This window comes from Salvelinus fontinalis, chromosome 40 (assembly GCF_029448725.1).
Source record: "Salvelinus fontinalis isolate EN_2023a chromosome 40, ASM2944872v1, whole genome shotgun sequence".
Taxonomy (NCBI): domain Eukaryota; kingdom Metazoa; phylum Chordata; class Actinopteri; order Salmoniformes; family Salmonidae; genus Salvelinus; species Salvelinus fontinalis.
Window position 1 is genome coordinate 14,571,780 of NC_074704.1, and position 14,198 is coordinate 14,585,977.

The 14,198-nt window shown below is 41.6% G+C and overlaps 1 protein-coding gene and 2 long non-coding RNA genes across 3 annotated transcripts in view; 2 read left to right on the forward strand and 1 right to left on the reverse strand.

Annotated features, from left to right (window-relative positions):
- LOC129839064 (zinc finger protein OZF-like) overlaps positions 1–2,913 on the forward strand; it is a 442,535-nt gene extending 439,622 nt beyond the window's left edge. The window contains exon 2 of the mRNA XM_055906334.1: positions 2,774–2,913. Within this exon, the coding sequence (XP_055762309.1) occupies positions 2,774–2,871 (98 nt within the window). The 3' untranslated portion in view covers positions 2,872–2,913. The remainder of the gene's footprint in view (positions 1–2,773) is intronic.
- Positions 2,914–3,170: 257 nt separating this feature from the next.
- On the forward strand, positions 3,171–4,520 carry LOC129839109 (uncharacterized). Its single transcript, XR_008756987.1, has 2 exons — positions 3,171–3,800; positions 3,916–4,520. It is a non-coding gene; the product is annotated as an uncharacterized LOC129839109 (long non-coding RNA).
- A 342-nt stretch (positions 4,521–4,862) lies between these two features.
- On the reverse strand, positions 4,863–6,010 carry LOC129839107 (uncharacterized). The gene is made up of 2 exons (XR_008756985.1): positions 5,598–6,010; positions 4,863–5,374 (listed from the first exon to the last, which is right to left on the reverse strand). It is a non-coding gene; the product is annotated as an uncharacterized LOC129839107 (long non-coding RNA).
- Positions 6,011–14,198: the final 8,188 nt, after the last annotated feature.

The following is a 14,198-nucleotide window of genomic DNA, read 5'->3' on the forward strand; positions in this document are numbered from 1 at the left end:
TGCAAAACAGAAATAAACGCATTTCGTAATATTATATAAAACATTAAAAGTAAAGGATATGGAGCATCTATGGCCTCAGTTACACCTGGCACCTAAATGTGACTTCTGTCATCCGATCACTCTAAGCTGCATTAGGTTCAGATCTACCAGGATGGGCCTTTGACAGTCTGGATGCAGTCAGGCCACTAAATATAAATAAGCAACGTAAAGAGGTGGGGTGACTGATTTGGGAAACGTACATTCTACACAAATGACCTTAATAATAGCAACGAACAAATGTGTGTGCCTGAGGGGAAATTCATTTTCATACAACCAAAAGGGGTGAGAAATTACACCCATATCAGTGGACAATTTGCACTAATGTAAATAAACATAGATGATGGAACATATTCCCTTTTGCTGACGTGATGAACCACTAAGAGGACATAAATATTTGCCATCTAAACCATGTGTGACTTCTCACCTCTCTGGCTGTAGAAGTGTTCTTCCTAACCAGTCCCTCAACAGCTCTCTGACTGAGCTCCACCCTCACTGGGTCTTCAGAGGAGAGGAAGGCTGATGAGGGATGGAAGGATGACTGGATCAGTCAGTCAATAAAGTGTAGAGCTGCTGTCTATGCTTTCTGACAAAATCACTATTTTAGTAGTTCATTAAAGTAAATAAGGCTTATTGACTGCTGAATACCAACTATCAAACACTTAGATAATGTATTTTCAGGTAGAGATACATCCTTGGGACGTCTCTAGCCAATTGGAGTTGACATTTAAAATGGTTAAGGTAGGGGTTATGGTTAGGGTTTAGGGTAGGGATGTCCCAAGGATCCCGAATAGCATTGATCACCATGCATTCTTCTGTCTCTTTTACATAGCAGGTGTAAAATAAACAGACAAGACAAGTAGTCATGCAGTGAATTATGGTCATTGTAGTTTAAAAATATAATCTAATTATCCCTATCTGTATGCAGGGTTGTTTGAGAAGAATGTGATTGACAGCCCTAACAATCCATTCTAGCACCTCATCAGGCTCTGAAAAAGGCTTCATTGATGACGTGTTCCTTCTATTCCAGGGCACAGCAGAGGAACTTCATCGATTCCACTCCTTCATCAATACAAGCAGTGAACATCTGAAATTCACCCTCACCTTTGATGTGCATGAAACAAGTTATCTGGACATTTTGATTAAGAGGGAGGGGTGTGGCTTTAGCACAGACCTATACAGGAAGCAGACGGACAGGAATTCCCTGTTACGCGGAGACAGCTTCCACCCTACACCCCTAAAAAAGAGCCTCCCCATCAGCCAATGCAGTCGCATACACAGGATTTGTAGTACACAGAGTGACTATGACAAACAAGCCGAATGTCTGGATGAGTGTTTCAGACAGCGGGGTTACCCAGAGGAATGGCTGGATGAGTGTTTCAGACAGCGGGGTTACCCAGAGGAATGTCTGGATGAGTGTTTCAGACAGCGGGGTTACCCAGAGGAATGGCTGGATGAGTGTTTCAGACAGTGGGGTTACCCAGAGGAATGACTGGATGAGTGTTTCAGACAGCGGGGTTACCCAGAGGAATGGCTGGATGAGCGTTTCAGACAGCGGGGTTACCCAGAGGAATGGCTGGATGAGTGTTTCAGACAGCGGGGTTACCCAGAGGAATGGCTGGATGAGTGTTTCAGACAGCGGGGTTACCCAGAGGAATGGCTGGATGAGTGTTTCAGACAGCGGGGTTACCCAGAGGAATGGCTGGATGAGTGTTTCAGACAGCGGGGTTACCCAGAGGAATGGCTGGATGAGCGTTTCAGACAGCGGGGTTACCCAGAGGAATGGCTGGATGAGTGTTTCAGACAGCGGGGTTACCCAGAGGAATGGCTGCATGACGCAATTGATCATTATAAAAATACAGTGGTGGAAAAAGTAGCCAATATCATACTTGAGTAAAGAAAACATTTAAAATGTAATTTTAATTTTGTAACTCTTAAACAAAGACATAACTGTTTGTACTCGTTCGTAACCAGATCGTGACTACAACTAAGTTACTACGTCTTTAACCACACTGTGTTGTTACACTGGTGTGTAAAAACTCATGCTTCCTACCCTTTAACTTTTTTGTCTGAAAATAAAATGTACATTTTACTCAACTGCGTCCAGTCAGCAGATGGACTAGATGCCGCTTAGGCCACCCGTTGTGACTCCGTCAAGAATTCAGCAGAGCAAGTTTGTATGAAGGTCTGGTTATTAAATGGGTACATAGTTCAATATTAATATCCTCTAAAACACTCTGGGGACAAATTTTACTGCCCTGTTTCCAGTTGTCCAAATGGCTGGGAGAACGTATTCAAGTAAGTAAATAGATTTGGAAAATGTAAAAAAAAATATATATATTATTAACTAACTCGCTACAGTGCAGGCTAACTCAAATGAGCTGCTAAATGAGCTAGCTAGTTGGCTAGCTAGCTATCTAACCAACTTCAAATACTTTATAGATAGATAGCTAAGAGAAATAAATATTACCAGATACCTAACTTCATATTAGCTAGCTATCTTGATGTATTTATCACTGTAAAAAACAAACTCCAAATGCATTTGTAGGTAGCTAGCTAACAGCCATGGAGGAGGGTGAAAGGATAGCAGCACCAACTGTCAGTGAGAGAGGAGGCTATTCTGGATAGGGCAGGTACTTTTGTGTAGTTCCAGCCCCTAGAAGTGAGGATGGAGATAATAATAACATAATATTCAGTGTGGTGTAATTTGACTACAATGAAGTGTGTTTCTTGTTAGGTTTTCTGTCCTCAGATAAAGAGCGCTATGAAAGCCAGTCTACATATGAAGAGGTCCCAATGAAGAGCAGTGGTTCTCAGTCCTGGGGAGTCAAATAGGTACATTGTTGTTTTTGCCTTCGCACTGCACAGCTGATTCAAATGATCAACTCATCATCAAGCTTCAAGTGGTATTTATGTATTAATTTGTGATGCCATCCTTCATATGATCCTGTTATTGTCACATGCTACACATGTACATATGTGTGCCCATGCTTCTTTCAATCCAATGTTATCATGATTTGTTATCAGGGATATTATACTTTAGTAATCCACAATGACCTGGTGATGTAACAGTCTAATAATTCCATTGTCTTCCATATTCCTACAGATACCTTGTAACTTGAGATTCCTTCAAAACTATTGCCTACAGTTACCGTGTAGGGCACTGCATGGTTGGGTGACCAGGGTCATCTGGGACTGCCTCCTGGAGAAATTCAGGTGTGTGAAGGCTACCTGTGTCCTGCGTAACTTCATGAGGATGAACACGAGGACCAGGAGGGGATCTGCAGCTCGCCGCCGTGTGCCAGAGGAGGAGTCTGCTGCTCTGCAGGATGTTTCAAGGATGGGGTCCAACAACGCAGCAAGAGAGGCAATCCGTGTGCAGGAGATCTTCACCTCCTCCTTCTTCAAAGAGGGTGCTGTTCCCTGGCAACACCATAGACTACACTATGCACAACCAAAGTATTCTTCCATTTCAACTGCGGTTATTCAATTCACAGTTTCTCTCCCTTTGATTTCTACTTCTCAGGTGAGGGTGCAGTTTAGGTAGGGTGTGTTGTCTGTGCAAAAACAAAACAGGTATTTTAAATCCCTAATATTGAAAAAAATGTAGAACAATTAGACACCCTATAACCGACATCTACACACTCATGTCATGGAGAATAGTAAGACACTTAATAATTTCTATAACTACGCTATATTGTTTGTCCGTTCATGTTTTTCAGCATAAAGTACTCTGCAGCCACTTAGTGTGGTGTGGACACCAGGTGAGGCCACAAACAGATTCCTGTTGAACACTTTGGCTTTAACTACCTTATTTTCTCAATAACATTCTCTCTCCTTCACTTCATCCCTCTCTCCCCTTCTCCCTAAATGCTCTAGGTTATATCAGCTGTGTCGGTGAACCCCTCCTGCATCTGGACTGGCTGCATAGAGGGCACAGCATGTTCAGATGTGAGAGGTCACTTGCTCAGGTCAACAGTATTATTAAAGAGATGCTTTACATTGAAATACAGACAGAGATGCAGTAGTCCCAGAGTTAATGATCCAAGGTCAGTTTTGCATTTCACCTCCTGATTGATGACTAACAATGTTAGAATAAAAAATAAAAACACAAGGCTTAAACATGCTCTCTCTCTCCATCGGTCTCTCGTCTGCAGGTATGTTTTGATGTGAGAGGATGCCAACCCCCAGTCCCATCATCGCCACCTCACCTGCTTTCAACCTTTAGGCCGGCTAGAGACACTGTTATGTAATTGTGATGAACTGAGAGAATATTTAGGTAGCACTGTGATTCATTAATCATGTGCTGCCTTCCCTGCTCCTATGTGCTTACCTCTTTCCCTTTCTGTCTTTTACACCTCTCTCGCCCCCTCCTCTTTCTTCCTCTGTTTTTATAATGCACAACAGATGTGCATTGAAGTACAGATTGAACTTGTATTTATAACACTTGGATAATGAGCTTTTCAATAAAGCGTTTCACATTCTCTACTGGTTGAAATGACGTGTAATGTGATGAAATACTCCACCTATCCTGTGTTTATCAGATCAATGCAGATGAAGGGCATTAGATGTTGAGATGAACCGGTGTTGGAGTATTTACATGATGCATAGGAAGTGTAGTGTACTGTTTTTAACATTATATTTCTGTATATTTGAATTAACTAGTTAAATCCTGTTTATAGTCTATTAGTTAATGTGTAACCATTTATGTCCCAGGACCAAGATTGGTAAACACTGTTGAAGTGTATAATTGTAATACATACATGAAGACACAGCGTCATTCAAAGACTGGAATTGGAATCTCCTGATAAATAATCTCAAAGACATTCATACCTAAACTGCACATTTATTTGCCAAGGTAGAGTACATGATCAGTGAATATATTAAATGTACAGGCTACAATGTGGGGATCTCATGCATGGTAATAACTACATGTATATACGACTTGCATCCTTGGTACAACATGATATTATATTCTACTCCATAGGCTTCATTAATGTCATTCAGACTGTTTTGAAGTTGATACAACTGGCTATGATAGATGAGGTTCATAGCTAGGTTCTTAACTAATATGTATACCAAACGTTTGGGTCCATACACAGATCGGCTAGATAGCTAGCTACACATCCATGGGCATACAGGGATTTTAATCATCCACTGCACAATAAGCAAGAACACAGCTAGCTACGCGATTTCATCTATCTGCATGGCAAATATCAGCAAGGCAAGCTTACAAAATTGTACATTAAATTTGCATTAAATTCTTCAGCTAGCTAGATTCTATACATCCACTGTTTCCCAAAACGACAGCCTGGTTTGCTGGTTGTTTCAGGAGTCCCTAAAACAACCAGAATTACAATTTCATACTCATGTCACAACATCCATAAAGCTAGCCAGCTAGCTGGCTAATGTTAGCTAGTCAGCTAGCTGGCTAAATCACGATTTTCGTAAATGAACTATGATTTTAAAAATGCATAATCATTTGTCTCTACATGAACTAACATTCCTGTCAACTGTACATGTTTTTTTGCATGATCAGTTATGACGTTATAATCCCTTACATTTGCTTCCATCCTAGTATTTCTGTCCGCCATCTTTGATTCAGTTCAGTTCTGTGTAGGGGCACCCCTCTCTTCTAGTACTTCTGTCCGCCATCTTTGATTCAGTTCAGTGTAGGCGTACCCCTCTCTCCTAGTATTTCTGTTCGCAATCGTTGATTCAGTTCAGTTCTGTGTAGAGGTTCCCCTCTCTTCTAGTATATCTTTGCTGAAGAAAGTCAAACAGTCACTAGTTCAGCAGCAGCCTCCCCCGGTCCTAGTGCCGGACTGGTAAAAAGTTTAAGATGCGATGGAACGGTTGACAAAAAAAAGAAATCACAGAAAAAATATATTGACTGATATTGATTTATTTAGGGGGGGCTAATTAATATTTTAGTTCTAGCGACGTCCCTGATTCCTACCCTTTAACTTTTTGTCTGAAAATAAAATATACGTTTTACTCAACTGCGTTACCCACTCCAGTCAGCAGATTGCGGTCTGCGACTTTAAGGCAATGCTGTTAGTGTGACGTATAATCTAGTGGTCGGAAAGCTTCTTTCAACAGCAGCCACAGTTATTCCGCCACCTCGGTAGCTTGCGCGACAAAATAGCTGAACCAATAAAGCTCTTTAGACGCTTTAGTGTATAGTAGCCACTGTGTTTTAAACCCTCGTCTGTCGTCTAGTTAGTTATCCTATTTCATTTCATATTTACGGTGTTGTTATTATTCAGCGAACGGTCTGGTTAAGTTAGCATTAGCCTAGCTAGCTAACATCCTCGGCCATGCAGTCACTAAACTACCCCCGTGCTAAAGGAGAGGAGGATATCACAGTAAAACAAGAAGTAGAGGCTGAGGCCGTTACTGTGAAAGAAGAGGGTGAAGCGTTCAGAGTGAAAGAGGGGAAGATGACTGTTACATTGAAAAAGGAGGAGGAAGAAGAGAAGGAAACTGGATTTCCGGGCCCGGTTTCCCAAACGCATCTTAAGGCATCCAGTGGTTCTAACGATGAACTTAGCCATACGATGGTTTTGAGAAACCATTCCCTGATTAACACTCGTAAGTATCTTCTAAAACTCAGAGGCACAAACTCTGCAGTTGTTGAACTGATGTTTGGTGTTAAAACCTGTTGAGGATAGAGGGTGCTGTTTTCACTTTGGGGGAAAATCGTGCCCAATTTAAACGGCCTCGTACTCAATTCTTGCTCGTACAATATGCATATTATTATTACTATTGGATAGAAAACACTCTCTAGTTTCTAAAACCGTTTGAATTATATCTGTGAGTCAAACAACTCATTTTGCAGTAAACTTCCTGACAGGAAGTGGAAAATCTGAAATCGATGCTCTGTTCTAGGGCCTGCCTATAAATGGGCTTCATATATATCAGTATACATGCACTTCATACGTCTTCCACTAGATGTCGACAGGCAGTGAGAGAAGAAATGGAGTGTATAACTTGATCTGGGGTCGAATTAAAGCTCTCGGCATGACGTGTCACCAGTTTCCTGTTTTCTGGAGAGCGCGTGAAGGGACCTGGTTTTGCCTTCTGTAAAGCTGTCGTTATGGACGACTAATATCTCCGGCTTTGATTTTATTTGATACATGTGACAATATCATCGTAAAATATGTTTTTTCAATATAGTTTTATTAGATTATTGAAATTTTATTTGGGACGTTAGGCGTGCTGCGTTGTGTGCCTTTGTTCAGGAAGCAGAGCTTCGCGCTACTTTGCTAGCTTTCCGTGGTAATTGACTGGAGAAGAGGGCATTCTAAATCCAAACAACGATTGTTCTGGACAAAGGACCCCTTGTACAACATTCTGATGAAAGATCATCAAAAGTAGGACCCATTTTATGATGCTATTTCATATATCTGTCGAACATGTGAAATAGTCGTTTGCGCCCAGATTTTGGGTACTCTCTCGCTATAACTAAGCTGTATGTCGTAATGAAGTTATTTTTAGAATTCTAACACGGCGATTGCATTAAGAACTAGTGTATCTATCATTTCCTATACAACATGTGTTTTCTAGTAACGTTTATGAATAGTTATTTGGTCAGAATAGTTGAGTGTCATAAAAATATCCGCACATTCTGGGAAAAAGATGCTACGTTAGCACAATGTATAACCACTGATTTCAGCTCTAAATATGCACATTTTCGAACAAAACATAAGTGTATGTATAACCTGATGTTATAGGACTGTCATCTGATGAAGGTTTATGGAGGTTAGTGAAAATTAATATATTTTGCTGATTTATTCCCTATCGCTAACGTGCCTAATGCTATCGCTAACGTGCCTTGATGAATGAATAGGGTAGTGTGGTAGGCTATTGTAGTAAGCTAATATAATGCTATATTGTGTTTTCGCTGTAAAACACTTAAAAAATCTGAAATATTGGCTGGATTCACAAGATGTTTGTCTTTAATTTGCTGTACACCATCAATTTTTCAGAAATGTTTTATGATGAGTATTTCGGTATTTGACGTTGGTGTCTGTAATTACTCTGGCTGCTTCGGTTCTATTTCTGACGGTAGCTGCAATGTAAAACTGATTTATACCTCAAATATGCACATTTTTCGAACAAAACATTGAGAGTCACTGGACCCAGGTTTGAGTTCATCTCAGGGCTACCCCCTGTATTCACTACACTAGGAGTACAAGGACTGGCCATCCATGATGTCATAATGATAGTTTAACAAGGTTTCTAGGCTATATAGTATATTCCAGAATTCATCCATGATGTCATAATGATAGTTTAACCAGGTTTCTAGGCTATATAGTATATTCTAGAATTGCCAGGGAAGATTTCCTGTGGGGGACAAATTGTTAGAGCTGTTGATAAGCCATTGTATAATATTCAGCCAATTTATTTTCATGCCATTACATCAATACAGCCCAACCCCAAAGGGATTAAACTCTTCCTGAACCAACTCCTGTTGGCCTTCGTACATTCTGATGTTGCTGGTAATAGGCTACACAAGCATTCGGCAACCCACATTTGGAGTGCAAATTTATCTGACCATTCTACCGATCTGCGTGCCGGTTATGATTTTCATATTCACATTTTACTGAAACAGTTTAATTTCATTGATAATAGTATCTCAATCATTGTCTGTGATTAATCTACATTCTATCTAAATGAAAATGATACAAATCTAAAAGTAACTTTTATTGACAACTATGTAAAAAATAGCCTACATAAAGCCAACATATAAATAGTCTGATAGCAAAGGGTCTGAATAATTAAGTAAATAAGGTATTTCTGTTTTTTACCTGTTTTCACTTTGTCATTCTGGGCTATTGATGACACCCCTCTGAAACAAGATAGCCTAACCATCAGAAAAACCTCTTCCTCCTCCCGCTGCTGCTTGCCTTCGTAAATTCTGATGTTATGCTCCTATAGTTTCTGGTAATAGACTACCCCAGCAGTCGTTATGCTCTTATAGTTTCTGGTAATAGGCTACACCAGCAGTCGTTATGCTCCTATAGTTTCTGGTAATAGGCTACACCAGCAGTCGTTATGCTCCTATAGTTTCTGGTAATAGACTACACCAGCAGTCGTTATGCTCCTATAGTTTCTGGTAATAGGCTACACCAGCAGTCGTTATGCTCCTATAGTTTCTGGTAATAGACTACACCAGCAGTCGTTATGCTCCTATAGTTTCTGGTAATAGACTACCCCAGCAGTCGTTATGCTCCTATAGTTTCTGGTAATAGGCTACACCAGCAGTCGTTATGCTCCTATAGTTTCTGGTAATAGGCTACACCAGCAGTCGTTATGCTCCTATAGTTTCTGGTAATAGACTACACCAGCAGTCGTTATGCTCCTATAGTTTCTGGTAATAGACTACACCAGCAGTCATTATGCTCCTATAGTTTCTGGTAATAGACTACACCAGCAGTCAGCAACCTTTTCCATTTGGTGCCAATTTCTCTGACCATTTCTACTGATCTGGTGCCAGTTAGGATTTTCATGTTCACATTTTACTGGAACAGTTTCATTTAATTTATAATAGTAATAATAATTATAATAGTCTTTATCTCAACACCATTATCTGTGATTAATCTACATTCTATCTAAATGAAAATTATACAAATCTAAAAGTAACTTTTATTGCCATTGCCAACTATGTAAAAATAGCCTACATGAAACAAAAACATTTGCAGCCTGCAGGTAGAAAATATCCAGATTAAAAATAAATATCCTATAAATCACATTGGCTGCACATGGCCTGTCAACAACGAACTTGAAACATACTATCAACTGGGTCCTCCGAAACTTGCAACATTGTATAAAATATTCTGTGCCCTCAGTTTCCTGCGCCAGTGAGTTCTGGACAGACACAGCTGTCGTCTATTTGTGCAAAGGATAAGAAGTAATCAGGTATTTTATAACATTTCCACTGGGTCAGAGTATTACATTTTTCCCTTTAATGCTGAGTGGTTATCGAAAGGGCGAGAGCTGGAAATAATTTACAAATACTTTGAGCAACTATTGTCATTCATAATGGATTCTAATAAGACTTTGTTTACCTGCAAAAATGAAAAGAAACTGCAACTTAAAATCTTAACCGTCATTTGGATTGAAGGGCTAACAAACAAAAAACATCTCCTACTAGATTTTGTTGGAAAAAAAATATGGAAAAAAAATGAAGAGGTGAGGTGAAGAAAAAATTAGTTGGAGAAGCTGAATATTTTTTAGGGAGAAGCTCCACAACTCATTAGTAGTGGTGCGTTATGACAATCAGAAATACTATCAGACATCCCCAAATAGGCACATTCATAGGCCTTCATTTGTGTGCAGGCCAGGTAGACTAGTCCTACTTCTATATGTGTAATCAGGTGTGTGTCTTTACTCAACACTGACAGGAGTGTTATAAATTGACAAAACTGACGCATCTTGCGGGGTCAGGTCTGGGTGATCTGCCATGGGCTGTTTCATTTAGTATTCGTTTGGGTCGGTTGGGGAATGATTGTATTTCCCCATAGTATGTTCTACCGAAGTTGACCGACTGAAAGGGAGTGTAGCTTTGATTATAATTACACTTCCCCGAAGGAGGGAAACGGGGTACAACACCTAATTTTCCCCACCCCTTCCTGGGTCGGTGAAGAGTGGTATTAAATTGAAGGATTAAATCCAAACCTCACGCTCATCACCTGTGGAAGGCGGGGCTTCCAGCGCGGCGTGAATTTGTGATAGTATGTTGTGCCTAGTTTCCCTCCTTCAGGGAAGAGTAGTTATAGTCATAACGTTATGCTTGTCATATGATGAACGTCAACTTAAATACGGGATCTTGCTGTCGGACAGTTTTTTTTTGTATTCTGAAATGCACTCGAACTATGTATAATTTAGTGGCTCCTTATGTTACGCTGGGAAAACAGTTTTCATGGGCACAGAAACACTAAATAATTTCAGAGTTTGCTAAATCCAATGGTTTTTAACAGAGTCATCTTGTAATCCAAGACGGCAACCCGCCTCACCCATTAAGATTTTTTTTTTTAGACCTTATAGCTAGAACCTCCATCAGAAGCTAGCCATCAGAAGCTAACCAGCTAATTAGCTACTAGCTATTTAGTCATTGTTAGCCACTGCTAGCGGCCGTTACCTTTTTAGCTCAGACACCAGCCACTTTTAGCCTGGATAATACCTGCCAGTCTGCACAGCGCGATATCAACCCTGAGCATATCGGACTGTTTTTTTCTCCACTACATCACCGTATTCCTGCCGTAAGCTCTGGACCGTTACACCGGATAATCGCAGCTAGCTAGCTGCCACCAAGTGGCCCAGCCCCGAAGCTAGCCTTGAGCCAGACCCATCTCCCGGCCTGCTCAGTGGACCCTATGATCACTCGGCTACACAGCTGATGCCTCCCAGACTCTTCACTAAGACGACTAGAAGCCACTACATCACCGGATTCCTGCTGTATGCTCTGGACCTTTGCACCGGATTGGCTATAGTGGCTAACGCCCTTGTCCAGAAGCTAACACCAGTTAGCCTCGAGCCAGGTGCATCTCCCGGCTAACAAACAAAATTACTCCAGCTACAATACCTCTTTTGCCAATTGGCCTGGACCCTTTGTCGACACAGAGCCCCGCCGATCCATCACGTCTGGTCTGCCGACGCAATTCCGTCAGATTTGCCCTCAACCGGCCTTTGCCAGACGTCGGTGACGCCCTTGTCCCGAAGCTATCACCAGTTAGCCTCGAGCATCTCCCGGCTTGCGTAGTATCGACTAACTAACGGCTTCCCTGTTTCATATATTGCTGTTCACTGGACCTTATAATCACTTGGCTACATAGCTGATGTCTGCTGGACTGTTCATTGATCACGGTTCTCCATTTTGTTTATCTGTCGGCCCCAGCCTCGAACTCAGGCCCTGTGTGTAGTTAACTGACCCTCTGCCCATTCATAGCCAGTTTACCTATTGTTGTTGTCTTAGCTGATTAACTGTTGTCTTACCCGTTGTTGTCTTAGCTAGCTCTCCCAATCAATACCTGTGATTGCTTTATGCCTCGCTTTATGTCTCTCTCTAATGTCAATATGCATTGTATACTGTTGTTTAGGGTAGTTATCATTGTTTTATTTTACTGCGGAGGCACTAGTCCCACTCAACATGCCTCAGAGAACTCTTTTGTCCCACCTCCCACACATGCAGTGACCTCACCTAGCATAACTGGTGCCTCCAGAGATGCAACCTCTCTTATCGTCACTCAATGCCTAGGTTTACCTCCACTGTACCCGCACCCTACCATACACCTGTCTTTACATTATGCCTTGAATCTATCCTACCACGCCCAGAAATATGCTCCTTTTATTCTCTATTCCCAACGCACCAGACGACCAGTTATGATAGCCTTTAGCCATACCCTCATCCTACTCCTCTGTTCCTCAGGTGATGTAGAGGTTAACCCAGGCCCTGTGTGTCCCCAGGCACTCTCATTTGTTGACTTCTGTAACCGTAAAAGCCTTGGTTTCATGCATGTTAACATCAGAAGCCTCCTACCTAAGTTTGTTTTACTCACTGCTTCAGCACACTCTGCCAACCTTGATGTCTTTGCCGTGTCTGAATCCTGGCTTTGGAAGGCCACCAAAAATTCTGAAATTTCCGTCCCCAACTACAACATTTTCCGTCAAGATAGAACTGCCAAAGGGGGAGGAGTTGCAATCTACTGCAGAGATGGCCTGCAAAGTTGTATCATACTTTTCAGGTCTAAGCCCAAATAGTTCGAGCTTCTAATTTAAAAATTAATCTCTCCAGAAATAAGTCTCTCACTGTTGCCGCCTGTTTATAGACCCCCCTCAGCTCCCAGCTGTGCCCTGGACACCTAATGTGAATTGATTGCCCCCCATCTATCTTCAGAGTTCGTTCTGTTTGGTGACCTAAACTGGGATATGCTTAACACCCCGGTCGTCCTACAATCCAAGCTAGATGCCCTCAATCTCACACAAATTATCAAGGAACCCACCAGGTACAACCCTAAATCCGTAAACATGGGCACCCTCATAGATATTATCCCGACCAACTTGCCTTCCAAATACACCTCTGCTGTTTTCAATCAGAATCTCAGCGACCACTGCCTCATTGCCTGCATCCGTTATGGGTCCGCGGTCAAACGACCACCCCGCTTCACTGTCAAACGCTCCCTAAAACACTTCTGCAAGCAGGCCTTTCTAATCGACCTGGCCTGGGTATCCTGGAAGGATATTGACCTCATCCCATCTGTAGAGGATGCCTGGTTGTTCTTTAAAAGTAATTTCCTCACCACCTTAAATAAGCATGCCCCTTTCAAAAAATGTAGAACTAAGAACAGATATAGCCCTTTGTTCACTCCAGACCTGACTGCCCTCGACTAGAGGTCGACCGATTAATCGGCATGGCCGATTAATTAGGGCCGATTTCAAGTTTTCATAACAAACAAATCTTTTATTGGGGGGGGCGCCGATTTTTTTTAAATTTATTGTAATTTTTTATTTTTATACTTTTTATTTAACTAGGCCAGTCTGTTAAGAACACATTCTTATTTTCAATGACGGCCTAGGAACGGTGGGTTAACTGCCTTGTTCAGGGGCAGAACGACAGATTTTCACCTTGTCAGCTCGGGGGATACAATCTTGCAACATTACAGTTAACAAGTCCAACGCAATAACGACCTGCCTCTCTCTCGTTGCACTCCACAAGGAGACTGCCTGTTACGCAAATGCAGTAAACCAAGGTAAGTTGCTAGCTAGCATTACATTTATCTTATAAAAAACAATCAATCATAATCACTAGTTAACTACACATGGTTGATGATATTACTAGATATTATCTAGCGTGTCCTGCGTTGCATATAACCTGACTGAGCATACAAGTATCTAAGTATCTGACTGAGCGGTGGTAGGCAGAAGCAGGCGCGTTAAAATTCATTCAACCAGCACTGTTGTGCATTTTGCCAGCAGCTCTTCGTTGTGTGTCGAGCATTGCGCTGTTTATGACTTCAAGCCTATAAACTCCCGAGATGAGGCTGGTGTAACCGAAGTGAAATGGCTAGCTAGTTAGCGTTCGCTAATAGCGTTTCAAACGTCACTCGCTCTGAGCCTTCTAGTAGTTGTTCCCCTTGCTCTGCATGGGTAACGCTGCT